The following is a 25,077-nucleotide window of genomic DNA, read 5'->3' as shown; positions in this document are numbered from 1 at the left end:
TCTGCTGCAAATGCAGATGTGAATAATTCATCCGTTTTTTCCCGCAATCTCCTTCTCTTTTTGCCCACCTTTGACCCCTTTGCCATCCAAGGGCCCAACTGCCCCTGGACACTCTCCTGATACTCATGCAGTTAAGATTTTTTGCTTTTCGTGGGTCTTTGTTTTCGGCATCCTTCTCTCCCCCCCCCCCCCCATTTTTGCACCCCTCAATGTGCTTGCATTTCTTTCCCCAAAGTGCACATGCCCTTTTTTCATTTTCCACACTTGCATTGTTTGAAGGAAGGCTTCTTGGCCTCTCCCGGCGTCTTTGACTCCGCTGGTTAACCACGCTGGCATCCTCGGGGCCCTCCCGGTTCCTCTCGGGACGCGTCTCTGCATTTTATCTGCGCTTCTCACGGGGTGGTTTTGAGCGCCTCCCAATCATTGCGGAGAGACTGGATCCCCTCGACTCTGCCTCTCGGATCCCTTTCTGAACCCAAACCCTCGTGGGGGTTCAGCTTCCTCTTCTGAAGTCCGACGTGACTGCGCTGGGGGCTCTTCCCCATCTTCACGTGTATGGAAGGTGAGAGCCAGAGGCTCCCTGTTCCCACGGCTTCAGCGACAGTCCGGGGTTCCCGTTCCGATCCAACCCTGCCCGTTCGACGGCCAACCGTCCCGGGGTCCCGTCGGTTAGGGCCGATGTGGTCAGGTTCCCTCTGGGGGGCGACTGGAGGGCAGCGGCTCCCGGGCGGCCAGGTGAGCGCACGGGCAGCCTCCCCGGGTCCCTCGAGGCGCAGGCGCCGCTTCCGCGGCGGGGATCCCCGTCCCGCCCCGCCCGGCGCCGGAGCAGCCCGTCGGGGAGCCGCCTCCCCGGCGCGTCCTGGCGGCTCCGGTTCCCGTCCCTGCCGGGCTGCGTGCCTTCCGCACGGAGGCTCCCCGGTCGGCGGAGGCGGCCTCCTGGCTCGGCGCGGCCGTCCCGGCGAGGGCTCCGTCCTCCGCCTCCGCCTCCGCGGCGCTGGCCGGCCAGGGCGCATTCCTGAGGCCTGAGTCACGCCCGGCCCGCCTCCGTCGCCCGGCGGGCGGGCCGCCCTTCGCGCTCCAGGCCGGGCCGCGCCGACGCCGGCCCCCTCGCTGCATGGCCGCCCGGCCAGCGCCACTCGCTCCCCGGAGCCACGGTGAGCGGCCGCCGCGGGGATCGGGAGGGCGGGGGGCTCTCCGCGGGATCGCCCTGCGCGGGCGGGCGGGCGGGCGGGCGGCTCCGGCTTCGCCCGGGGGTCCCTCGGCCCGGAGCCCCCGAAGGAGGCGGCGTCGGGAGGGAGGCCTCCCGGGGGATCCCCGAGGCGGCGGGAAGCGGGCCAAGCCGGCTGGCGCGCCCCCGAGGCCGATGCCCCCCCTGGATGCCGAGCCGGCTGCCTGCGCGCCAGTGCCCCTCTTGGCGCCGATCCCAAGCGGGCCAGGGTCTCCTTTAGCAAGGGGGGGGGCAAGCCAGCGGGTCAGGAACACCCCCCTCCGTCTAGCCAGGGGGATCTTTGATATCCCGTTTGTTTGGGCACGTCCTGAACCCCCGAGCTGAAAGCGGGGGTCCGGGCGGGGTCTTCCCTCCCCAGCCTGCAGCTTCTGCATCCGCCGGGAGAGTTGGGAGACTTTTCCTGTAATGCGCCCCCCCCTCCCCCGCTCCATGGCTGGTCTGCATCCTGAGCGTTTTTGCGCGGAGTTTCTCTCCTTCGCCCGCGTGTTGTGCAGCGCCGGCGTGACTCTCGCCTGTTCCCTCCGGAGTGAGTCCCTCTGGGTTTGGCTGGGCTTTTTGCTCCCCGGTTTTGGGGTGGGGGCTCTTGCTGAACCCTTTTCGCCCCTGCTGCGGCTTCCAAGCTCGACCCCACCGCCTTGCGCGCTCGCTCCTAACATTTCCCCCTTGAGTGTCTGCTGGGATGTGATTTTCCCCAGTGAAGGTCTGCGCTTTGGCAGGTTGGCCTTAAAAGTATGCTTTTGTCCTCAGCAGGATTTGCAGCCCTTCCTGCTTGGGGGGGGGGGTCCCCTTCAGATTCCTGTACTCCAGGGCCTCATCCATGCCACCCGTGCTCCTGGATTCCTGGCCTGGAGGATCCCTTGGGGAATTCCTCCTCCCAGCCTGACCCTGAGCCCTTCCTCAGCCTTTCGGAGGTGTGGTTTTTCCAGACTGTCATGGGACCTGGCATCAAATGCCACATGCAAATCATGAGCTGCCCTATCCGAAACCTCAGAAGAAGCCCTTTCCTCCTCTGAACTCGGGGGCAGGTGCAGCTGGGTGGGCATCTCTGGGCAGCTTGGTCCTTGGAGTCAGGAGCGTTCCTCCCATGCTTTCCTGCTTCCTTCTCCTCTGGGCCTTTGGCAAACGCAGGCTGTCTTCCCATAGGCTCCAGGGGTGCAGGGCACCCAGGCACCAGGCTCTCAGGGGCGCCAGGCTGAGAGTCCGGGGCTGGAGAGTTGAGTCCGGGGAAGAGCTCGCCCGTTGATCACAGCGCTGTGGTGGGCTCTTCTGCTGCGAGTGCCACGAGTTCGGGGGCGAACAAGCCAGCAAAAAGCTGAGGTGGCCGGCCAACTCTGCCTTCCTGCGCACCTGGGACTGGGCAACTGGCGGGGGCACCGGGCAGATCTTTGCACCCCGGCGCCACATATGCTTAAGACAGCCCTGGGCGAAGGGAAGAGTCCCCCGGTGCCTCTCCTCCCATGTTCCGGGTCTCGAGGTGCAGAAGGGACTCCCTTGCCAGGGACTCTGAGCGGCCTGGATTGGCACCAGGTGGCAAAGCCTGCTCTGGAGCAACCCGGCTGCCAGTTTGCGGCAGGTTGCGTCCTCAGCAGGGCCAAAGGAAGGCAAGCGAGTCAGGCCTCTTCTGCGCAGCTCTGACCACATGCAGGATTTGGGCCAGGGCAGCCCAGCAGGTGGGGCAGAATTCTACAAGGGATGACCAGTGTAAAGAGAAAGAGGCTTTTTTGCAGGATGGGAAGAAGGAATTCTAAAGACGTGGCAGTTCTTTTTAACATATAATATTTTTTATTAACTTTCAAAAATATAAACGTACAACATAAAAGAGTACAAAATCCAAATATTGAGATTACTCTGAATCTCTTGACTCCACCCCCCCCATCCCTTCCATGGGTCCTTTTAATTCTATTTTCAACTGCATATCAGTACTTCTTCCAATTTTTCATCTTCCTAAGTTTTCTATACGTTCTGCTACTTTACAAGTGTATTTAAAATCCTGCTAATGTTCTGACCTGTTTGCAATGATTTTGTATATACATTGTAACCATATCCCATTCTTTTTAAAAATCCTTGTCTTCTGGATTCCTGAGCTTCCCAGTTAATTTTGCCATTTTGGCATAGGGCGTCAACTTGATTTCCCATTCAAGATGTGTCAGTTCTCTCCCTGTCCCTGTTCAGACACAGTCTTCATCTGCGTGCCAGCGGAAGGGGGCATTGCGCTCATGCCCCTCCTTCCCATGGGGCACCCGGTTGGGCACTGTGGGAAGCAGGATACTGGGTGAGGTGGACTCCCCCCTTGCTCCCAGCCAGAAATCAGGCTCTCCTTCTGCCTTGCTCTTCCTTCCAGACCCAACTTTTGCCTCCTTTCCTATGTGCCGCAAAAGAAAACTGGCCGCAGAGGTTCAGATTCTGGAATCGCGTTGGTTCTGTCGACGCCCCTTTTGACGGTTTCTGCCACCACCAGTGGAGCCTGGCCCCCCAAGTGGACCTCTTCCAGGCCGGGGCCCTTGGGTGCTCGAGAGGCGGGAGAGAGTCTGGGCACTTGGGAGTGAGGAAGGGGCCGGGATGATTTTGCTCACATCTGCCACTCCCCCCCCCCCGGAATGGCTTCCGTGAGGCTGCCAGCTTTGGTGCTGTGATGACTGGGCCAGGCCTGGAGCTGGGTGGCCCAGGTGGGCTGCGTGCACAAGCAGAGCTGGGGGGGGGTCCCCTTCGCTTTGCCCTTTGTGGCTGCGGCAGAACCAGTGGGGGACGCCTGCCTCCCGAGTCAGATGGCGTGGCCAGCAGGAAGCCTGCTCCTTCCTTCCTTCCTTCCTGTTGTTGTCCTTGTATTTGTGGTCTTCCTCTGGCAGGAAAGCGTCCAGATTCTCCAGCAGGGATGCAAAATGTCCCAGGCCAGCAGTCGGAGGCTGAAACAGAGCGGGTATTTTTCTTGGGTGGGTTGCGCTTGAGGTTGCTGCGTGGGGTGAGTCCTGCCCTATCTCCTGGCGTGGTGGATGAGCGGTGGCCTTGTGGCCCTGGCGGCCTGGTGCCCCCTGCTGCGACCTGGGCTGCGTGGTGGGGTGGGGAGGACGACATTTCACTGTCCCCCCCAGCTGGGACCTCAGCTGACTCTGCCGCAGTTCCCTTTCTGCAGGGGTGCTGGCATGGGGGGGGGCTCTGTGGGCCTGGGGCCTGCTGGGGTCACCTGCTTCCCAAGGGGTCTTACAGTGCCTTCTGAGGGGAGGCAGTGGGATGGGGTCCCCACCGGCACTTGCTGGAAATGTTGCTTTGTGTGTGTATTCTCAGTGGTGGAGGCAAGTTTGGGGACTGGGGGGCATGGTGGGCTCGGCTGTGCTTTGCCTTCCCTCTGCATCTGCACCAGAGGCCCTGCTGGGCTTGGGGGGGGGCAGGCTGGTTGTGCCATCTCCCTGTGTAGGAGGCGGGGGCGGCTGCCTCCCTCTTGCTGCTCATGAGAATGGCGCCTTTGTGAGCAGAGAGATGCCCACTGGAAAATGGGCATCGCCCTTTGTGTCAGGGCTTTGTGGTCATGGCAGAGCTCCTGCCTAGGGAGGAGGGGAGAGGGGGCTGGCGGGGGGGGGCGGGCAGGCGGTGAATGGTGCTTGGCTGCCCCTTGCAGGCTCAGGTGTGCACAGGTGGGTCCCTGGCCACCTGCATCTCTGTGTGTTGATCAACTGGAGGGGGGAAGACAGGTAGAATCTGCAGCCTCTCAGGCCAGGAAGGGGGAAAGATTTGGGGTCTGGTGGATGTCTGGTGCGGTTCTTGTGACGCTCTGGCCATCCTGGGGTGTCCCCAGAGAAGAACTCAGAAAGGCCTGTGGGAAAGATCTGAGCCCTAAACTGGCTTTTCTGGTTCCTGGAGGGAGGCGAGAGCTGAGCTGCCGGTTCTTAGGAATGTCCTCCTCTCTCTCTCTCTCTCTCTCTCTCTCTCTCTCTCTCTCTCTTTCTCTCTGGCTCTTCCCGCCCAGGGCTTGTGGGCATCTGCTCTGAGAGGAAGACGGAGGTGGCTTCCCTTAAAGGTCATAGAATCATAGAGGTGGAAGGGACCCAAAGGTCATCCAGTCCAATCCCCGGCAATTCAGAACTCACAGCTAAAGCATCCCTGGCCGATGCCCCCCCCCCCGACCTCTCCCTAAAAGCCCCTTCCCTTGTCAAACTGCTCTCACCACTAGAAAGGCCTTCCTAATGTTTTGTGGGAATCTCCTTTCTTGTTTCCTTATATTTTATTGAGAGTATTACAGTGAGTTAAATTGGCGGGGGGGCGGCTGCGGGGGGGGGAGAAAGAGGTTACATGCATTAAAAATAAATAGAAGGAGATGAAAACAGCAATAACAAAATAGCAATGGAATATAATTAAGCCTACAGAGCTATATATGCAAATGAATCTACTTATTCTTTCCCTTGAAGATACATTGATTCGTTTGTTACTGTGGTTTCGATCAATACTTTCCAAAGATCTTTACATTTGTCCATGCATGATCTTCGCCTGAAAGCGATCCGCTCATGGCTTGCAGGAGTTGTCTAGGAGGTTACCTATATTTTTGTCCTTCCAACTGTTATGGAAATTACGGGGGGGAGGCACATCTTTAAAGTTGTTAAATGTTACAAAGATTATGCCTGAATATATCCTTTCAACTTGACAGCTCAGGGAAGTTACCTAGCTTTAAAAATAATATAAAATCCTGTAAGACAACGTATCAGCCTTAATCCTTTTGCAGATGTTAAGGGGGGGACCAGAGCCTGCAGCCACCATCCGTTTCTGGTTGGGAGGGGCGTAGAGGAAAGACAGGAAGCTTTTCCCTGCAGAGTTAGACCCCTTGGCTGCCATTCCTGTGCTGCAGGAGTTGGGCTGCATGGCCCTCGGGCGTGGGGGCCTGGGCGATGTCAGAAGAGGAAGCTTGCAGGCCCGGTTGTCTGCTGGGGGCAGCAGGAAGAGGCGGGGGGCAGGGATGTGCAGCCCCTGCCTGGCTTTCCTGTGGGACCAAGGAAGCGGCTTGGAGGGGGAACTTGGCCGCTGGCCTTGTTACGGAGGCGGCAGTGTGGGAACGCCAGTCCCAAGGGCAGCCTCTGGGGTCTGGCTGCTGCTGCCTGTCTCCTGCTATGGACTTGGCGGGGGGAGGCCTGCGCTATTGGGCTGCCAGAGGCTAATGGGGGGCTGCCTCTCCCAGCCAAAGCTGACCCACAAAATTGCAACCCAGTGTGTGTGTTTGTGTGGGGAACCTTGCAAGTCGAAAGGTAGGGGCTCAGCACCAGCCTGCGCAGGGTAAGCCCCGAAGGGGCTCCTGGGCTCCTTCTGTTGTATGAAAATTGGAAGTTGGCCTTTACATCTCAACTCCCCAAGGGGCTCAAAGCCTCCCAAGTCCATTATTAGTCGGAGACGAATGAGTGGAAGCTGGAAGAAAGGGGGAATCTTTATTTTTCTGTTGAAACAGAGCCCTCCTTCCCACTGCCATTTGCAAGGAGGGGAGGGCCCCAAACCAAGGCGTGCAGCAGCTTTGAAAGACTTTTCCGACTCAACTTCAGGAAGAGCTTTCTGACAATAAGAGCTGTTCAGACAGTGGAATGGTCTCCCCTGGGAGACTGTGGTCTCTCTTTCCTGGGGGAGGCTGGGTGGCCCTCTGTCAGGGATGCTTGAGCTGAGATTCCTGCATTGCAGGGGGTTGGACTAGATGACCGTAGGGTCCCTTCTGTCTCTATGATTCTATGATTAGCCGCAGGCCACCGGAAAGCATAATACAAGCATCTCAGGAAGAGGCATCTACAACGGAAATCCGAGAGTGTGGCTTCTCTCCTGTCTGTCAAGGGACCTGAAGATGCTGATTGCCTCACTTGGCCAGTTCCTTAGGACTGGTACATACAGTCATACCTTGGGTTACAGACGCTTCAGGTTAAGCATTTTCAGGTTACGGGCGTGCCGAAACCTGGAAGTACCGGAATGGGTTACTTCCAGGTTTCGGCACTTGTGCATAGGCAGAAGCGCTAAATCGCGACCTGTGCATGCGCAGACGCAGCAATGCGGGTTGCGAACGTGCCTCCTGCACGGATCACGTACACAACCCGAGCATCCACTGTACCTTGGTTCTCGAATAGGAGCCATTTGACTCCCAGAACCATTCAGAAACCAGAGTGCGGCTTCTGATTGGCTTCAGGAGCCCCCTGCAGCCAATCGGAAGCTGCACCGGATGTTTGCCCTCCGAAAATCATTTGAAAACCAGAACACTCACTTCCGGGTTTCGATTGAAGCCGATTTGTTTGGGAGCCAAGGTGCTCGGCTTCGCAGGTACAACTGTACCTGAGTCCTTGACTCCGTTTCCCAGACTTACCTACATCTATTCATGCTCTTCTGACAGGCCTGCTTTGCTTTTGACAAATACTTGCCAGGCTAGTTTTGCAGAGGGGTCGCCTGTTCCTGCCAGGAAGTTCATCTATTCACAGGGTTTGGAGGATTTGCAAGTGAAAAGAACTATTGGGAAAGGTTTTCCCAGATGAGCCAGGATGGCTTTGGGACGGTTGCGTGGCCTCAGATGGAAGTGTATTATCCTCAGGGAATATTTCCTAATTTCTGAAGGGTGATGGATCGGTTTTTCTGTGTGACTGCTATCTGTGTGCACCTTTAAAAAAAATTTTTTTACACTTATTTCTGCCTGGAAGGGCTTGGATGGTGGGCACTGCCAAAGGTGCTGCCAGGATGTGGCCAGTGTGTGCGGGGGGTCTTCCTTGCCTTGTTGGGCTCCAGGGCTGTTTTTAGAAGATGCGGCGCTGGGGGGCAAATATCCCCCCAGTGCCCCCAAATTACCACGGATAGTGTTGGGGTGGCCATTGCTGCGCACTGTCAGCCATCCAGGGAGGCGCAACTCTCCCCCATGCTGCTGCAGGACAGCGATCCCCACAGAGGCTTGGGAGTGAAGTTGTGCCCCTCCCAAACCTCCTCAGGAGTAGAGCGATCCCTGCAGAGGCTTGGGAGGGAAGCTTTGCGTCTGCCAGTCTTATGGTTGGTGGGGCGTAGCTGGCGGGCATGCAGGGAAAAGGGAGGCCACCGGCAAAGCCCCGCAGCTCCCCCCACTTGCTGGGGTGCCCCTGAGAGGCCGGCGCCCTGGCGCGATGCACCACTAAGCCCTATGGGAAAGATGGCTCTGCTGGGCTCCTCTGTGGAAGGGCAGCCTCGTAAAGTGGGGTTGCTCCAGATTCCAGGCCGGCCTTCACCATCCTGCTTCCCTCCAGGCACAGCCAGCAGGACCAATGGCTAGGGCTGAGGTGGACCCAGCATACGCTTGAGGACACCTCTCCACCTGGGGTGAGAGGCTGTTAGAGATTCATGCCTGTTGCCCTCGCTGCCTCTTTAGCGTCGGACAGTCCCTTAGCTGCAATTCCTGAATTGCAGGGGGTTGGAATAGATGATACTAGGAGGCAAGGACAATAGAGACTTATTTTTTTTAAAATTCATTTTTATTCAATTTTCCACTTTAACAATCCAATCAAAAGGACAATAGAGACTTTAAAAAAGACTGAGAACCATTTATGTTGCATTTACTGAAACATTGTAAACAAGTGGACTCACTAGCAGAGTTTGAGTAAACACTTACAATCTACAAAACAAACACAGAAATGAAGATAACAAGCGTAAGATACAATTTGAAGAGAATGATGGTACAAAAATGACAAGTATAACAATATTTAATTTAAAGATTACAATATTCAAGTAGAACAATTAAGCAGGAGAAGCAAATACTTAAAGAACTAGAAGAGGAAGTTGAGGGAAGTGACGGGGGGAGATTGGGAATTAAAGTTTTTTCTTTTTATGTGATAATGGTGATTGTGATGAATAGAAAACTCTCAAATTTAATAAAAACTTTTTTTTTATAAGACCCTAGGGCTCCCTTCCAAGGCTGCTGCAATGCTGGGATTCTAGATCATGTTTGGGGGGCCGTGTGAAGCCCCCTTGGCCGGCCCTCTTGCTGCTGCCAGCCAGGCCTTTGGAGACCCCCAGCTGACCCCTCCTCTGCCCTCCCCCAGGCTGGACAGGACCATGTCGGAGGTGCGCCGGGCCAGCACCAGCAGTCTGCAGCGCAAGAAGCCCCCTGGGCTGATGCTGGACATCCCCGCCCCAACGGTGTTGGCTGAGGAACCAGCCATGGCACAGGTAGTCATTTTTATCATCCGTTACATTTTTTTTTTATTTATATTTTTTAGATATATACATTTCACCGATTTTACAATCACTTTGACATTTTAAAACTTGACTTCCTTCCCCCTTTCTCTGCGGTTCCTTTATTTTCAATATCTTCTGCACAGCCAAATTAACTTAACTCACTCATTTATTTATCTTCTTTGAATATATACTCTTATGTAACTGCAGGTTATTACAGTAATCCTGCCAGTGTTGTTATTTGTTTACAAATTATCTGTAAATACCCAATAAACTGTTTCCATTCTTTTATAAAAAGTTTGTTATCTTGATTTCTTCTTATTCCAGTAAGTTTTGCCATTTCTGCCTATTCCGTAAGTTTTTGTATCCATTCTTCCTTTGCTGGGACTTCTGCTTCTTTCCTTTTTGGGCCAAGAAACATTCTTGCCGCTGTAGGCGCACACATGAATATGTTTCTATGCAATTTATGTAGTTCTGTCCCTATAATTCTCAAGAGAAAAGCTTCTGGGGTTTTTTTAACAAACATTATTTTAAACATGCTTTTCATTTAGTTGTATATCATTTCCCAGCAAGCCTTAACCTTACCACAAGACCACCACATATGATAAAAAGAACCTATTTTATTGCATTTTAACCTGTATTTTAAATTGGCTCCCCCCACCCATTATGTTTTTACTGTGATTTTATTGGTGTTAGCTGCCCTGAGACTGGCTCTGGTCGGGAAGGGCGGGGTATAAATAAATTTTATTATTATTATCATTTACATTTACATACCACTATTTCCTCCCCCCATTTTATCCTCACAACAACCCTGAGAGGTAGGTTAGGCTGAGAGACAGTCGCACCCTGTGAGCTTCGTGACCAAGTGGGGGATCCCTGAGCCCAGTCTCTCTGGCCATAGTCTGGTGCTCTAACCACTAGACCACGCTCCCCGGTGAGGCGGGGAGAGGGCCAGATGATTGGGCGCCCCACCATTGAGGGGTTGGGGGATTCCCATGCCTGAGACCTCCGGCAGCCAGCAGTCTTGCAGCCAGTGCCTCGTCCCCCCCCCCCGTTTTGCTCCAACCCCTTTTGTTTTCCCTCGGCAGCCCCCCAAGCACCGGGCCTTCCTCCGCAGCGTCAGCATGCCCACCGAACACACCCGCTTCCCCTCCCCCTTTGGCGACCTGCGGCGCCCCGTCCTCCAGCGACACACCTCCATCACCCAGACCATCCGAAGGTAAGATCGCAGAATCAGAGCGTGAGGGGGGGAGGGGAGGGACCCTGAGGGTCATCCAGACCAACCCCTGCAATGCAGGAACCTCAACGATGGAATCCATGGCAAATGGCCGCCCAACCTCTGCTCAAAAGCCTCCAAGGAAGGAGAGGGAAGAAGGTCTCTTCCACTGTCGGCAGAAAGTTCTTCTTGATGTTGAGTCGGAATCTCCTTTCTTGTCACTTGAAGCCATGGGTTCGAATCCTGGCCCTCTGGAGCAGGAGAAAACAATCTCCATCTTCCGTGCGACGGCCCTTCAGAGACCCAAAGGTGCTCTCAGGCCTCCTCTCCTCCAGGCTAAACTCTTCTGGGTTACATCCTCCTCACCAGCTCCTTTCTCTTCCTCATCTCGGTCTTTTGCCTTTGCCAACTTGGTGCCCTGCAGATGTTTGGGATGCCAGCTCCCATCAGCCCCCTGGGCCAGCACAGCTGTGGGGCACTGGGCTAATGGGGTCAGAGCTCTCCCCCAAACCCCAGGAGGGCAGCAGGTTGGCAAAGGCTCTTGGAAGGAGCCAAGGTCCTGCTCTCCTGCCCCACCCCTCCAGCCTTGGAAGGGTCTTGGGTAGGATGCCTCTGCCAGGGTCCCTGGGTGCCGCTAGGCCGCCTCCTCTGCCCCCCACTGCCAGCGCCCCCTCAGCTCTCTCTCCTTTGCAACAGGCAGGTCCGCTTTGAGATGACTCAGACTTTGCCCGTTCAGGGGCGCCAGGTGGGCAGGAGGCCCCCCAGGAGACACCAGTCTCTGCCCAAAACGGTCTTCAGGTACCTGCAGTGCTGGTGTGACCCCCTCGCCCCCCCCCCGCCCCAGTGCATGTGTGTGACGTGCATGTGGGTCCCCAGGAGCAAGGCCTGCTCCTCCTGCCCCATTCCTCTCCCCATCTCACAGCCAACAGGTGGCCATTTGCTATCCCCCCCCCCACATGCACGCACCTGCCCACCCCAAACCTGGCATGGCCCCACTGCTTGCCTATAGGAGAACAGCTTGCCACCCACTTGCCTTGGCGCAACTGGGCTGGCCTGGTTTCCAACCGGGTCTTGGATTGTCCGGCTTGGACCGAGTGCGAGTCCACAAACAGGCTTGGCTCTCCGTCCTGGCCCTGTGGTGGGGCCCTCGTGGCTCTCCCTTTCTCTCTGTGCCCCCCGACCCTGCAAGGATGGGCACCAGGAGAGGGAAGGCTGCCCGGGCGCAGCTCCCACAGCACCGCATCGAGCTCAGAAGTGCAGCGCTGTGGCAGCTGCCTGCAGCCAAAACTCTGTCCCTGCCTGCCTGTTGTGAATAACCTCTACTAATGTGGGATCCCCCCCCCAGGAGGCCATCCTGTGACAGACGCACTAATAGCAGCAGCAAAATGGCTAACCTCAGCGGCCAGCTTGCCAGCGGTTCCCCCCGGGGTGCGACTCTGCTGCTGGTCCGGCCTGAGGGAGCGCGAGGGTTCGGTCCAATCTTGCTGCAGTTGTGGGGGGACGGGCGAAAGCGTCGCAGGGGCCCGGGAGGGGCCTGTCTGTTTGGGCCCCCTGAGTTTGGCTGCTTCCTCCTCTGCTCCTTCCCCTCTCAGGGGCACGGCCGACTGGTTTGGCGTCAGCAAGGAGAGCGATGCCACGCAGAAGTGGCAGCGGAAGAGCCTTCGCCACTGCAGCCTCCGCTACGGGAAGCTGAAGCCCCAGGTCATCCGAGAAATGGATCTCCCCAGCCAGGACAACATCTCCCTGGCCAGCGCCGAGACACCACCTCCGCTCTATGTGCCACCCTGCCAGCTGGGCATGCAGAGGGTGAGCCGGTTCAGGGCCCTGTTGTGGGGCGAGGGGGCTGCTGGGCGGGGGACAGGGGATGCGCTGGGGAAAGGGTGTATTGGGCCGGGGGCAGACCTTTCCTACCATCCCAGGGCACCCCTGGTCTTGTGCCAGGGGCATGGGGGGGGGGCAAACGAGTGAGGGGAGCCCACTTTCAGGAAACTGGGAGGCCACACCTGCACACACCTGGCCCGTTGTCCCAGGCCAGGTTAGCAGGAGGTCTCCTTTCTACTGACATCATTTCACCCTTGATGTTGCCATAAATAATGCTATGACCTCATTTCTCTGGGGGCTTGGGGGTCACTAGCAATGCTAGTGTATTTTAATTAATTGCTGTCTGTTTTTATGCATATTGTGTTGTTTTTATGATGTTAGCTGCCCTGAGCCCGACCTCCTCTGGGGAGGGCGGGATACAGATGATGATGATGATGATGATTACCTGGGACGGACCCCCTCCTTTGGGTGCCCTCTGGCATAGCAGCCGCCCGTGGTCTCTGTGGCTGCAGGGCGGGCTGTGGCGAGGGCTCTCCCTGGCTAACGGGCCCCTCTCTCCTTGGCGCCGCCAGATCATCGACCCCCTGGCGCGGGGGCGGGCCTTCCGGATGGCCGAGGACAGCGAGGGCTGCAGCATGCCCCACACGCCGGCCACGCCGGGGGCCATGTCGCTCTGCTCCTTCACCAGCTCCCGGTCAGGATTCAACCGCTGGCCGCGGCGGAGAAAAAGGGAGTCGGTGGCCAAGATGAGCTTCCGAGCCGCAGCAGCCCTGGTGAAGGTAAGGCAGGGGGGTTGGTGGAGGGGGGCCTCCAGTGGGTGAGGAAATCCTGCTTGCTTTGGTTGGTAGGGGGCCTGGCAGAGCGTCCAGGGGGACATCAAGCGCCAGGAAGAGGGAGGAAGGAAGAGGGACATTTGGAGTACTGTGAGCAGTCATCTCTTTAAAAAAAATCTTTTTTTGAAATCATTTTTATTTTATTTTACTAATATAATTTTGTAACAGTCCAAATACATATCCCCATCTATCTATATCTATATCTATATCTATATCTATATCTATATCTATATCTATATCTATATCTATATCTATATCTATATCTATATCTATATATCTATATATCTATATATCTATATATCTATCTGAATCTTCAAACTCCTCCCCTCTTTGCCTTCATGGGTCCTATTGTTAACATTTAAAACAAAATAAAATAAAAAAAATCCTTCCAGTAGCACCTTAAAGACCAACTAAGTTAGTTCTAGGTATGAGCTTTCGTGTGCATGCACACTTCTTCAGATACACTGAAACAGAAGTCACCAGACCCTTCTATATAGTGAGAAGGTGGGGAGGGGTATTACTCAGAAGGGTGGTGGGAATGGGTGATTGGCAGATAGCTGTGATGAGCCTGTTGACGACTCTTAACGACTGCAATAGGTCTTACAGGAAAAAGCAAGGGGTGAGAAGGTGAAAAATGGCTTTGTCATGTATAATGAGATAAGAATCCAAGGTCTTTGTTCAGACCAGGTCTCTCCATGGTTTTAAGTTTGGTAATAAGTTGCAATTCAGCAGCTTCTCTTTCCAGTCTATTTCTGAAATTCCTTTGTAATACAACAGCTACTTTGAGATCTTGTATAGAATGTCCTGGGAGATTGAAGTGTTCTCCTACTGGTTTCTCTGTCTTGTGATTCCTGATGTCGGATTTATGTCCGTTAACATTTAAAACTGCATATTATTCTGTAATCTATATTTTATATCAATCCATATTATCCATAGCATTTGTTACATTACAAGTGAGATTAAAATCCTGCTAATGTTTTCATCTGTTTGAAGTGGTCTCCTAAATAAATTATATTTTCCCCCATTCTTTTTAAAAGTTTTAGTCCTCTTGGTTCCTGAGCTCAGGAACCTGAAAAAAATATTTTTTATTAACTTTCAAAAAAAGATCATAAGAGATTTTGCAGAATACTACGTTGTCAGACAGAGTCTGGTGACAATATGCCTAGTCGCTAGTTGCAGGCATGGCCAAACTTGGCCCTCCAGATGTTTTGGGACTACAATTCCCATCATCCCTGACCACTGGTCCTGCTAGCTAGGGATGATGGGAGTTGTAGTCCCAAAACAGCTGGAGGGCCAAGTTTGGCCATGCCTGCAACCCCACCAGAGGGCGAACTAGGATCCCATTTCTGAACATCCCTTCCAGCACTTTGTTGATGTCGATGAATTTATGTACAAGAGTCTTCTAGGAGTCCTGGACCACTTAGCAATCAACTTTATTGACCCTTCTTTATATTGAGCAGATATATTATGAAAAGGAATTTCTGCCCCACATTGCTATCCAAGTGTCTTCAGTTCTGTCAGGTTCTAAATCTGTTCCAGGACATCCTTGAACCTGTTTGGTGTCCGGGTTCATGTTTCAGTGATTTTTTTATAGATATTAGAAATCATGCCTTTTGAATAGCGTGGAGAAATAAGAAATACATTTTCAAAATTGGAAAGCTCACATATGGCGGAGGTTTGAACAATTTCGTTGTGTAGGAAAGCACTAACTTGTCACCATGTCAACCGAGGAAAGTGGACGTTTCCCAATTTCTCTTTCGATTCCATTTCTTTGATCGATTTCCCCTTTATATAGAAATCTCCTGCTTTGTGAATTGACCTAATCCTCTTTTAAAGCCATCCAAGTTGGTGGCCATCCCTGTGGCAGGGAGTTCCACAGTTTACTTCTGCGCTGCGTGAAAGAGGGCTTTATTATATCTGTCCCAAATCTTCCAATGTTCAGCTCCGTTGAATGCCCACAAGTTTGGAAGCTGAGAGGGAGAAAAGCTTTTCGCTGTCCACTTTCTCCATGCCAGGCATAATTTTATAAACTTCTACCACGTCTGCTCTTTCCTTTCTCTAAACTAAAAAGTCCCAAACGCTGCCAGCTTTCCTCCTGGGGGACCCTCTCCACCCCTGGATCATTCCGGTCACCCTTTTCCGAACCTTTTCCAACTCTGCAATTTCCTTCCTGTGGGATGTAATCCACTGGGAGCAGTCAAGTACAACATTCCTTGTTTTCCTAGAGCGGACATGCAAGGGGATGTTGATCCAGCCAATCGAAACTTCCTGTTTCCTCCTGGGCTGGAGCATCCTTCCTTGCATGTGACTAGAGGTGGGCGTGACCTTACCTCTCCAGGTAACAAAAGGACGAGTCACACAGCACCCTTTCTTTCTTCATTCGACCAGCTTTTTAGCTAGGAATGCTCTGCTAGGTCTCAGCTAGCAGAAGCACTGGGATTATTCCCCCATATGGGGTAGATCCACAAATTTGTAACTAAGTCTGCCTTCAGGAATCCAACTGTGAACTGATGTGAGTTCTTTTATTGACTTTAAATAAGATTGTTGTGTCTTCATCCTTTTAAGAGGGATTCAAGGGAACTTACCAGGAGTGTACAATTCAATCTTAGACACATTCAATTGTACAATAGTGAGAGGCTCACACGAGCCTGCAACCAGCTATCTGCTGTGCATGTAAAAAGGGGGAATGTAAACTCTGCTACATAAAGGAACTTGCTAGCGCAAGTTAGGAAGGATATTAATAAACAATATATCCTCTCCTGCCACCCTGAACATTCCCACACTTTCTGAGCTGAGGCGACCAGAATTGGGCACGGTGTATATTCCTAATGCTGTTTCAGCCTGGATTTGCATAACGGCTTCTGCCATCTCTCCTCCCTGGCAGGGCCGGTCTGTGCGGGACAGCAACTTGCATCAGGCTCAGCAGCGCAGCTTCACGCCGGCCAGCTTCCTGGAGGGAGACACAGGGGATTTCCCAGAGGAGCTGGACACCTCCTTCTTTGCTCGGGTAAGGAAGGGCCGGCACTGGCACTGGGGGGGGGGGGCAGAGGAGGCAGAGCCCGGCCGGCGTTGGCCTGGCTTCTGCAGCTGAGCGCCCCCTCTCCTCCCCAGGAAGGAGTCCTGCACGAAGAGCTCTCCACGTACCCCGACGATGTCTTTGAGTCGCCCTCCGAAAGCGCCATCAAGGACGCCGAAGCGAAGCTGCTGCAGCCGCAGCCGGAGCCGGAACCTGGCCTCACTGGGGGGGCGCTGGACAGAACTGAGCTGGAGAGGAGTCACCTCATGCTGTGAGTCCTCTGGGGGGATGGGGCTGCTCCCTGGGGGGCCAGAGAGGGAATGGGGATGGGGGTGTGCTGCTTGCTGGCCAGACGCTCCAGCTGCATGCTACCCAATACTTTGTCTGCTCTCTCTGGCTGGCAAGGCTGACAAGCCTCTCTGGGCCAGTGGGCACCATAAAGCGAGGCTTACAGTGCCTGCAGCTTTGCCCACCTTTTGCAAGACCCCGTGTGGGGCTGCCCCACAGCGAGCTTCCCTGCTTGCTGCCTCCCCTTGCTTGCACTTGAAGGGGGCTCACTGGGACAGCCGCTGGCTGCCACGGGACAGCTGCAGGGGACAAGCTCAGGGGCTTCCCCTCCCAAGGCAGCGGGTCTGCCTGCGAATCGGCCCCGGCAGAGGTTTTTGTGCAGCTGGGTCAGGGACACGGTCTGCCTGGCTTCCCGTTGCAAAAAGGGGCTCCTCCGCTCGTTCGATCAGCCACGAAATCCCTTAAGGGTTTAATCTCTAGAATTACGTAAAAGAACAAGAGGAACATACGTTCAGAGCAGATTGGAAAACATTTATTGAATATATGCGGGGAAGTGGTGTACACCTGAGAACGCTGGCAGCATTAAGATAAATTCAACAGTGTAAATAAGTTGAGATGGCTGTAATACAGTCGTACCTCATGTTACGCCCGCTTCATGTTACGTTCTTTCAGGTTACGTCCCACGGCGACCTGGAAGTACCGGAAAGGGTCACTTCTGGGTTTTGCCGCTCGTGCATGCGCAGAAGCACAAAATGACATCACGTGCATGCACAGCAGCGGCAAGTAGCAACCACATGTGCGCCGATGCGCTGCTGCGCTCTTTTCATGCTGCGAATGGGCTCTGGAACGGATCCCGTTCGCTACCAGAGGTATCACTGTAATGGAATACTGAATGGTTTAGTTTTTGTAAAATATGCTGGGATTTATGACATGTCAAATGAAGCACTGACAGAGAAGGGAAGTCTTTGCTATTTTAAGGATGTTGAAATGAGTATTTTAAATTGCTAAACAGAAAAATGAATAAAAACTTTGTAAAATCATCATCATCATCATCATCTCTAGAATTAAGCCTCTTAGATGATTGCAAAGGTCACCCACAAAGCCAAGGGTCATCTTTTCGAAAGAGTGTCAAGAATCACCGTTCTGAGCAGGAAGCGAGCTTCAGTTGCCTTGCAGGGGCTGGAGGGGTTTGGGCCCTGCAAGCAGAAGACCCCTCCCTGCCCCACGGGTGATGGCTCCTTCCCTGCCCCTGCCCAGCTGGGGGGCACATTCCGTGGCCTTTCCTGAGTGCCCCCCTCTCTCCCCTCCCGTCCTGCAGCCCCCTGGAGCGTGGCTGGCGGAAGCAGAAGGAGGGGGCCCAGGTGGGGCAGCAGCCCAAGGTCCGCCTGCGGCAGGAGGTGGTGAGCCTGGGCCTCCAGCGGAGGGGGCAACGCATCCGGGTCCCTGTCCGGAAGCTCTTTGCCAAGGAGAAGCGCCCCTACGGGCTGGGCATGGTGGGCCGGCTGACCAACCGGACGTATCGCAGGCGGATCGACAGCTTCGTCAAGCAGCAGATCGAGGACATGGATGACCACAGGTGGGTGACCAAGCGGGTGGGGGCTTGGTTCTGCAGGTGGGGCTGCAGCGGCCAGAGCTCCTAGGGGCTGCCCTGCTCCTCATAGAATTGTAGAGTGGGCAGGGGCCCCCAGAGGCCATCTAGTCCAACCCAGAGCAATGCAATGTCCTACCTCCAAGGAGATTCCTTCCCGCAGAGGGAGCTTGTTCTGCTGCCGAGCAGCTCTTACTCTCGGGAAGTTCTTCCTGATCTCGAGTCGGGGCCTTCCCCCTGCCAAGCCTGACCCCTCTTCCCACTGCAGGCCGTTCTTCACTTACTGGCTCACCTTTGTCCACTCGCTCATCACCATCCTGGCCGTCTCCATCTACGGAATTGCCCCCGTGGGGTTTTCACAGCACGAGACAGTGGATTCGGTGAGTGGCAGAAAACACGTCCATTGCGGAGCCGGTGACAGCTGCAGCCCACCCACCCTCCCCATTGCCTCTGTGGCCCCTTCCCCCTCCTTGACCACAGACCCAGGAATATCTCCTCCCCCCGCCCCAAGCAAAGAGGCACCTGCCTCCCAGGCTTCTGCTCCTTTGCCTCGTGGGGTGAAGGGGGGATTGTGTGTCTGCAGGGGCTCTTTGCCCCCCCAACTCTCCCTTGCAAGGAGCCATGGCTTCCTTTTCGGCAGGTCTTGAGAAACCGTGGGGTCTACGAGAACGTGAAGTATGTGCAGCAGGAGAACTTCTGGATCGGCCCCAGTTCGGTGAGTGGCCCAGGCTGGTGTGGCTCTGTGGCAGCAACAAGGGCTTGGCTGCCGTGGCTCTGAGGCCGGTGGCCTTCTCAGTGGTGGCTCCCTGGCTTGTGGGGTGCTCTCCCCAGGGGTGCTCACCTGGTGCCATCCTTGCACCCCATCAGGTGCCAGGCAAAAACGTTCCACCTCTCCCAGGCCTTTGCCTGTTGCTGTTTTTAACAAATATTTTTTATTTGATTTTACAAATATCGTTTTAAAACAAAACCAATTACATATCCATTATAATATTTTCTGCTCCTTTGGAATCTTGGTGCCTATAATTCCTAACAGAAAAGCTTCTGTGTTTTTTAACAAAGGTTATTTTAAACTTTTTTTCATTTCGTTAGATATCCTCTCCCTGTCAGTCCATTACGGCCTTTTAAAGCAGGTTGTGTGTTATTGTCTTTCCCCCTCTTTTACTCTTACTTATAGAATTTCACGGAATTGTAGAGTCGGATGGGACCCCCCCGGGTCCTGTAGTCCCCCCCTCTGCAAGGCAGAGACCTTTTGCTCAGCCTGGGGCTCAAACCCACAGGGTCTCTCTCTTTTTTAAAAAAACAAAACTTTTTTTTATTAGGAATTTCAACAAAACATTTTATCAGTAAAAAACATATCATCCTTAATTCCCCCCTATTTTTCCTCCTCCCCCACCCCATAGCGTAACCCCCCCCCCCAGACTTCCCTCAGCTCCTCTCTCTGGTTTATCAACAAATATTATTCTCTGCATGTTACAAAACTGTATAGATCCTTAATTGATCTAACTAGCTATTATCAATAAAAAGTTTGTGGGTGTTTATTCAAAACCTGCCAAGGAGTCCAGCTGATTTTGTTGTTTCTTTAGGTACTTTGTAAAGGGTTCCCATTCTTCCTTAAAGTCACAGTTGTCCTTATCTCGTAGTTTATATGTCATTTTCGCCGATTCCGCATAGCCTATCCGTTTCTCTTGCCACAGTTCTTTGGTCGGGAGCTGCCCTGGGGTCTCTTGATGAAGGGCGGCCTGTAAGCTTGATAGGCAACGATCTGTAGTAACAATGCCGCTGCCCCCCCACCAGGAAGCCCTCATCCACCTGGGCGCAAAGTTTGCCCCTTGCATGCGGCAGGACCAGCAGGTGCACAGCTTCATCCGCGCTGCCCGCCAGAAGGAGAAGCACTCCGCCTGCTGTGTGCGCAACGACAAGTCGGGCTGCGTGCAAACGCCTGCGGAGGAGTGCTCGGTGAGACACCGCTGGCCTGGGCCCCCACACTGGGTGGGGGCCCCCCCTCTGACCCACCACCCACAGCCTGGCACCTGCTCCTGGGTGCCAGGGCTCCTCCACTCCCTGCAAAGGGAGACCCTCCTCCTCCTCCTCCTCTCACCCCCCTCGCTCTCCCTTGCAGTCCACCCTGGCCGTGTGGGTGAAATGGCCGCGGCACCCCAGCACCCCCCTGCTGGCAGGAGACAAGCGGCAGTTTGGCTCAGTCTGTCACCAAGACCCCAGGTAGGTCGGTTGGTGGGTGCTGGAGGCCCAGTCTGTGGCCCAGTCACTGTCCCGCTGATGGCCTGAACCCCCCCAGGAACAGCAGAGAGGAGGTGAGGGAATCGGGGTTCACCCCCTGCTCCCCCCCAGCACTGCTGATCTCTTTCCTGCGCAGGGTCTGTGAACAGCCAGCCTCCATGGACCCCCACGAGTGGCCAGATGACATCACGAAGTGGCCGGTAAGGCTGCTGACGATTTGGGGGCTACTGTGAGCGGGGGGGGGCAGGGAGGGCATTGAACCTGCGACAGAGTGGGGGAGGCCAAAGGAGCAACTGCAGCACAACAGCCCTGTGGAGCTAGCCGTGGGTCTTGATCTCTGTAAGACTGCTGCCCCCCACTTACTTCTGCAGTCCCAGAAGGGAACAATTTCTTTTTTAAAGTTCCTCAGCCAGGGCCCCGGCCAGCGCTCCTCAGCTCCACCTACAGCCTTGGGGTTTTCTTGGAGTGCAGAGGCAGCCCACTGTAACAACAACAACAGTAGTAATAATAATAATTTATTATTTGTACCCCGCCCATCTGGCTGGGTTTCCCCAGCCACTCTGGGTGGCTTTCAACAGAACATTCAAAATGGAATAAACATCAAGCATTCAAAACTTCCCTAAATAGGGCTACCTTCAGATGTCTTCAAAACGTCAGGTAGTTTTTTATTTCCTTGACATCTGAAGGGAGAGTGTTCCACAGGGCGGGCGCCACCACCAAGAAGGCCCTCTGCCTGGTTCCCTGTAACCTCGCTTCTCGCAGGGAGGGAACCGCTAGAAGGCCCTCGGAGCTGGACCTCAGTGTCCGGGCAGAACGATGGGGGTGGAGATGCTCCTTCTGGTATACACTCTGTCTCTGAGTCTATCCTGGACGTTGGAAAAGTACGCTGGACCCCAGCAACTTTGATCCTAAACTCCCAGGAGCCTGAAGGCAAAGCCTCTGGGGACCCTAAAGCCCTGGGGTTGGAAACCGCAAACATGACAGCAGCCAAACGAATAAATTTCATTAGGAAGAAAAGGCAGGGGGAAATCAGGCAGAAGGTCAGAGCAGAATGCAAAGGAACCCCCCCCCCCCCAGTCCCAGGGCTCCACAGCGGAAGGAAACCTCGCCAGGGAGGAAGCCATTGGACACTATGGAACATGGGAAGTTAAAAGAGTAAAGAAACATAACTGGGACTTCCTCCTCTTTTCTGGCTTGGATGACTTTGAAATTCGGGGACCCCTGGCAGAACCCTGGCAGCAAGCTTTTCCAATTAGGTTTGATTCGAGAAAAGATGAAGTGACTGTGACAGACATCCCTCGAGATCTGAAGACCAACAAAAAAGACTACCAACAGAACAGACAGAGAGAGACTGAAAGAGACTTAAAGGCCTCTGATGTGAGGAATCCGGGCTAGGAGTTTCATGGGAGGACAGTTATTTGGGAAGGGACAGATACCTGGGCAGGGAGGAAGGGGGAAAAACAGAATTCAAAAATTTTATGATTTTGGGGTTTTATAATTTTGATTTATATTTCAATATAAAAAAAGGGAAATTTATGGTATAAGAACCTTGATCGATCTTAGATAAAGGATCTAATGTATATAAGTGAAGGGGACAATAAATTGGGCCTAACAGAAAGAATTAAGTCTAAACATAATAAGAATAGGGTTAAGGAGAGAAACAAGAACTTGCTGAATTAAATATGGAAATTGGGATGTATGGGTGGCTGGGTGGGGGGAAGTCAGGGAAAGAGGGTTATGAAAGTAAGGATATGAAAATATTCATGTGTGGGTTTTTTTTTTTCGTATGTGTTGTTATAAAATGTGAAAATCCAATAAAAATTTAAAAAAAAAAAAGGAAACCTCGCCAGGTTTGCTCACAAGGAATCTGGATTTGGATTAAAGCAACCAAATTTTCAAAATAATAATAATACGATGACTGGGGAATGGTGGACAGCTCTGGCCTTCCTTGGCTCTTGCTGGAAGCCTCTTAGGCGAGGGACAGACTTTCTTGCCCCTCCAACTGCCCAGCAGCTGGTCTTTTTCTGTGGACTCCGGCAGAGGTGTGTGTGTGTGTGCCTTTCCCTCCACCTCTGGGACCTGCAGAGATGGGGGGGGGGTGGCAGGAGGCCCCTCCAGCCGGGACGTGCTCCGAGGAGGGAGGCCCCCACCCACTGCCCCCCTCTCCTTCCAGATCTGCACCAAGAACAGCGCTGGCAACTACACGAACCACCCGCACATGGACTGCGTCATCACGGGCCGCCCCTGCTGCATTGGCACCAAGGGAAGGTAGGGGGAGGCCTGGGGGAGGCGGGGCAGCGCTAGGTGGCAGGCTGCCCATTGGCCACTCCGGGGAGGAGGGGGGGGGGAGATTGACAGCCACCCCCAAGGGATCAGCTTGGACCGCGTGTGTTCCCCATCCCTGCCCTTCTGCTGCCCCCCTTAACTTCCCAGCTCTCTGCCCTCTTTCCTCCCAGGTGTGAGATCACATCTCGAGAATACTGCACCTTCATGCACGGCTACTTCCACGAAGAGGCCACCCTCTGCTCCCAGGTAACGCCCTCTCCCCGACTGCCAAATCCCGTGCATTCAGAGCAGGTTGAGGCCCTGGCAGTGCTAAGCCCAGGTGTGCTCTCTCCCCCAGGTGCACTGCATGGATGATGTCTGTGGGCTCCTGCCCTTCCTCAACCCAGAGGTCCCAGACCAGGTGTACCGCCTGTGGCTGTCGCTGTTCCTCCACGCAGGGTAAGGCTGGCACTGGGCCCCCACCAGGACAGACACACCAGCAGGGTGTGTGGGGAGGGGAGGGAGGGTTGTTTTCTCCCCCCCCCCCCGCCGGTCCAACTGGCCTCCCTCTCCCCTGCCCAGCAGGATCCTGCACTGCTTGGTGTCAGTGTGCTTCCAGATGACCATACTGCGAGACCTGGAGAAGCTGGCTGGCTGGCACCGCATCTCCATCATCTACCTGCTGAGCGGCATCACAGGCAACCTGGCCAGTGCCATCTTCCTGCCCTACAGAGCCGAGGTGGGTGAGGGGCTGCCCTTTCCTTTGGGCCCAGGGCTAGGGCACCTCCTGGGCAGGGACGTGGCCCCAGGCAAGGCCTCTCCAGGAACAACTTGGGGGAGACTTCCTGGCGGAGACCCTGGCAGAGCAGAGCAACTGCTGCTGCTTGTCTGTGTAAGCAGAACTGAGCCTGATGGGCCCATGGCCTGACTCTGGCCAAGGCAGCTCCCCGGTCCACCCACAACCCCAGGCCGCTCCTTCCTCTTACAGCTCCCTTTGCTGGGCTTTTGCTTCCTGCTCCCGGCTGAGAAGGCCCCCTTTTCTGGCCTGGAGGTGGGGCCCCTCCTTGCTCTACTTGTAGGGAAGCAGCTTCTCAACTGCCTCCCCTCCACGCCCACCCCAAGGGGGGAAGGTGTTTTGCCAAAAGCAGGCCTAACAGGGACCTCTGCCCGCCTGCCTTCCTCTCCTCTCAGGTGGGCCCTGCGGGCTCCCAGTTTGGCATCCTGGCCTGCCTCTTTGTGGAGCTCTTCCAGAGCTGGCAGATCCTGGCACGTCCCTGGAGGGCCTTCTTCAAGCTGCTGGCCGTGGTCCTCTTCCTCTTCGCCTTCGGCCTCCTGCCCTGGATAGACAACTTCGCCCACGTGGGCGGCTTCGTCAGCGGCCTCTTCCTCTCCTTCGCCTTCCTGCCCTACATCAGCTTCGGCAAGTTTGACCTGTACCGCAAGCGCTGCCAGATCATCGTCTTCCAGCTGGTCTTTGCGGGGCTGCTGTCGGGCCTGGTGGTCCTCTTCTATTTCTACCCCATCCGCTGCGAGTGGTGTGAGTTCCTCACCTGCATCCCTTTCACGGACAAGTTCTGTGAGAAGTACGACCTGGACGCGCAGCTCCACTGAGCGGGGGGGGGGGGACCCCTCCCCAACGCACTTAATTTAAACTCTTGCTTCTTCTTGCACCCGAGCTGCCTTAGCCCAGAGGAACGGAGACTCGTTTGCTGCAACCGGAACCTCTCGCCGTGCCTTGTTTTACGGAACTCTTTCCCCCCCGCTGCCCTGTTTTTATGATGCTCCCTTTCAAAATGGCCTTTTTAACGGGATTTGTTACTTGTTGCCCAGGTGGTGATTAAAACACACAGGTAGCGTTTTAGCTACATTTCCAAAAGGGCCTTGGGCATTTCGTTTGCGCTCGATGGCGAAAGGTGGGGCCGCGGGGGAGTGCGTCCTTTGTGCAGTGCCAGAAACCCAGATTCTAACACCAGAAAGGCAAGAAGCTACCCCTGGATAGGGAAGGCAAGACCCTCAAAATGAAGGAGCCCCCTGATGCTGAGAGAGACCCTAGATGCCCTCTGCTGGGATGAATCATTCTGTGCTGGGAGGGAGAATGGGGGTTCAAGTTGGGGGCTTGGGGTCCCTTCAAACCCTACACTTCTATGATTCCATGCCCCCAAATCACCTGGGCTGCGCTTTCTGCAAGCTGCTCCCGGGTTTGGTGACGTTACCCCCATTCTGCAAGAGCCGCTTCTCCAAATCACAACACAGCCGACTCCGTTTGCGCATACATTTTATTGAAAGTCATACATGTTATTGAAAGGCCAGTTAAGGGTGACGCCTCCAGCGGGTGAGAGTCTTTGGCTGGGCACTGGGCACCCGCTGATAAGGTGCTGCTGTGTAGCTGTTGCTTCCAAATCCGCCCAGTTCACAGGCAGCCCACTCTCTTCTAACCGGGACTCA

General features: G+C 54.6%; 1 protein-coding gene and 1 long non-coding RNA gene across 6 annotated transcripts; one reads left to right on the top strand and one right to left on the bottom strand.

Annotated features, from left to right (window-relative positions):
* Nucleotides 1–1,042: 1,042 nt before the first annotated feature.
* On the top strand, nt 1,043–24,508 carry RHBDF1 (rhomboid 5 homolog 1). 5 transcript variants are annotated; one of them, XR_014151045.1, is made up of 19 exons: nt 1,043–1,154; nt 9,086–9,361; nt 10,456–10,586; nt 11,280–11,381; nt 12,176–12,389; nt 12,977–13,183; nt 16,122–16,244; nt 16,349–16,524; nt 17,860–18,117; nt 18,398–18,509; nt 18,770–18,844; nt 19,924–20,085; nt 20,249–20,349; nt 20,504–20,567; nt 22,541–22,632; nt 22,825–22,899; nt 22,991–23,091; nt 23,215–23,371; nt 23,824–23,964. XR_014151045.1 is itself a non-coding variant. In XM_081839636.1 (19 exons), the coding sequence occupies exons 2-19, from the start codon at nt 9,134–9,136 to the stop codon at nt 24,241–24,243; spliced, it is 2,802 nt and encodes a 933-aa protein (XP_081695762.1). In that variant the 5' UTR covers nt 1,046–1,154; nt 9,086–9,133; the 3' UTR covers nt 24,244–24,508. The 5 variants fall into 5 exon arrangements, 3 of the variants coding, with proteins under 3 accessions (XP_081695762.1, XP_081695763.1, XP_081695764.1); XR_014151046.1 differs by having other exon boundaries at nt 1,044–1,154; nt 23,218–23,371; XM_081839636.1 differs by having other exon boundaries at nt 1,046–1,154; nt 22,541–22,635; nt 22,824–22,899; nt 23,824–24,508.
* LOC309329412 lies at nt 20,867–22,534 on the bottom strand. Its single transcript, XR_014151142.1, has 2 exons — nt 22,210–22,534; nt 20,867–21,471 (listed from the first exon to the last, which is right to left on the bottom strand). It is a non-coding gene; the product is annotated as an uncharacterized lncRNA (long non-coding RNA).
* Nucleotides 24,509–25,077: the final 569 nt, after the last annotated feature.

The sequence above is a fragment of the Podarcis erhardii genome (genome assembly GCF_964252035.2).
Source record: "Podarcis erhardii genome assembly, chromosome: 14".
In the NCBI taxonomy this organism is placed as follows: Eukaryota; Metazoa; Chordata; class Lepidosauria; order Squamata; family Lacertidae; genus Podarcis; species Podarcis erhardii.
This window is presented reverse-complemented; position numbering and strand designations above follow the sequence as displayed.

What these genes read in the sequence shown, in the direction of transcription:
- RHBDF1 (XM_081839636.1), top strand. Translation starts at nt 9,134, where the DNA reads ATGTTTGGGGGGCCGTGTGAAGCCCCCTTGGCCGGCCCTCTTGCTGCT. An exon ending in CCGCAGCAGCCCTGGTGAAG is followed by an intron (nt 13,184 to 16,121) that starts GTAAGGCAGGGG and finishes CCTCCCTGGCAG; the next exon opens with GGCCGGTCTGTGCGGGACAG. An exon ending in GAGAGGAGTCACCTCATGCT is followed by an intron (nt 16,525 to 17,859) that starts GTGAGTCCTCTG and finishes CCCGTCCTGCAG; the next exon opens with CCCCCTGGAGCGTGGCTGGC.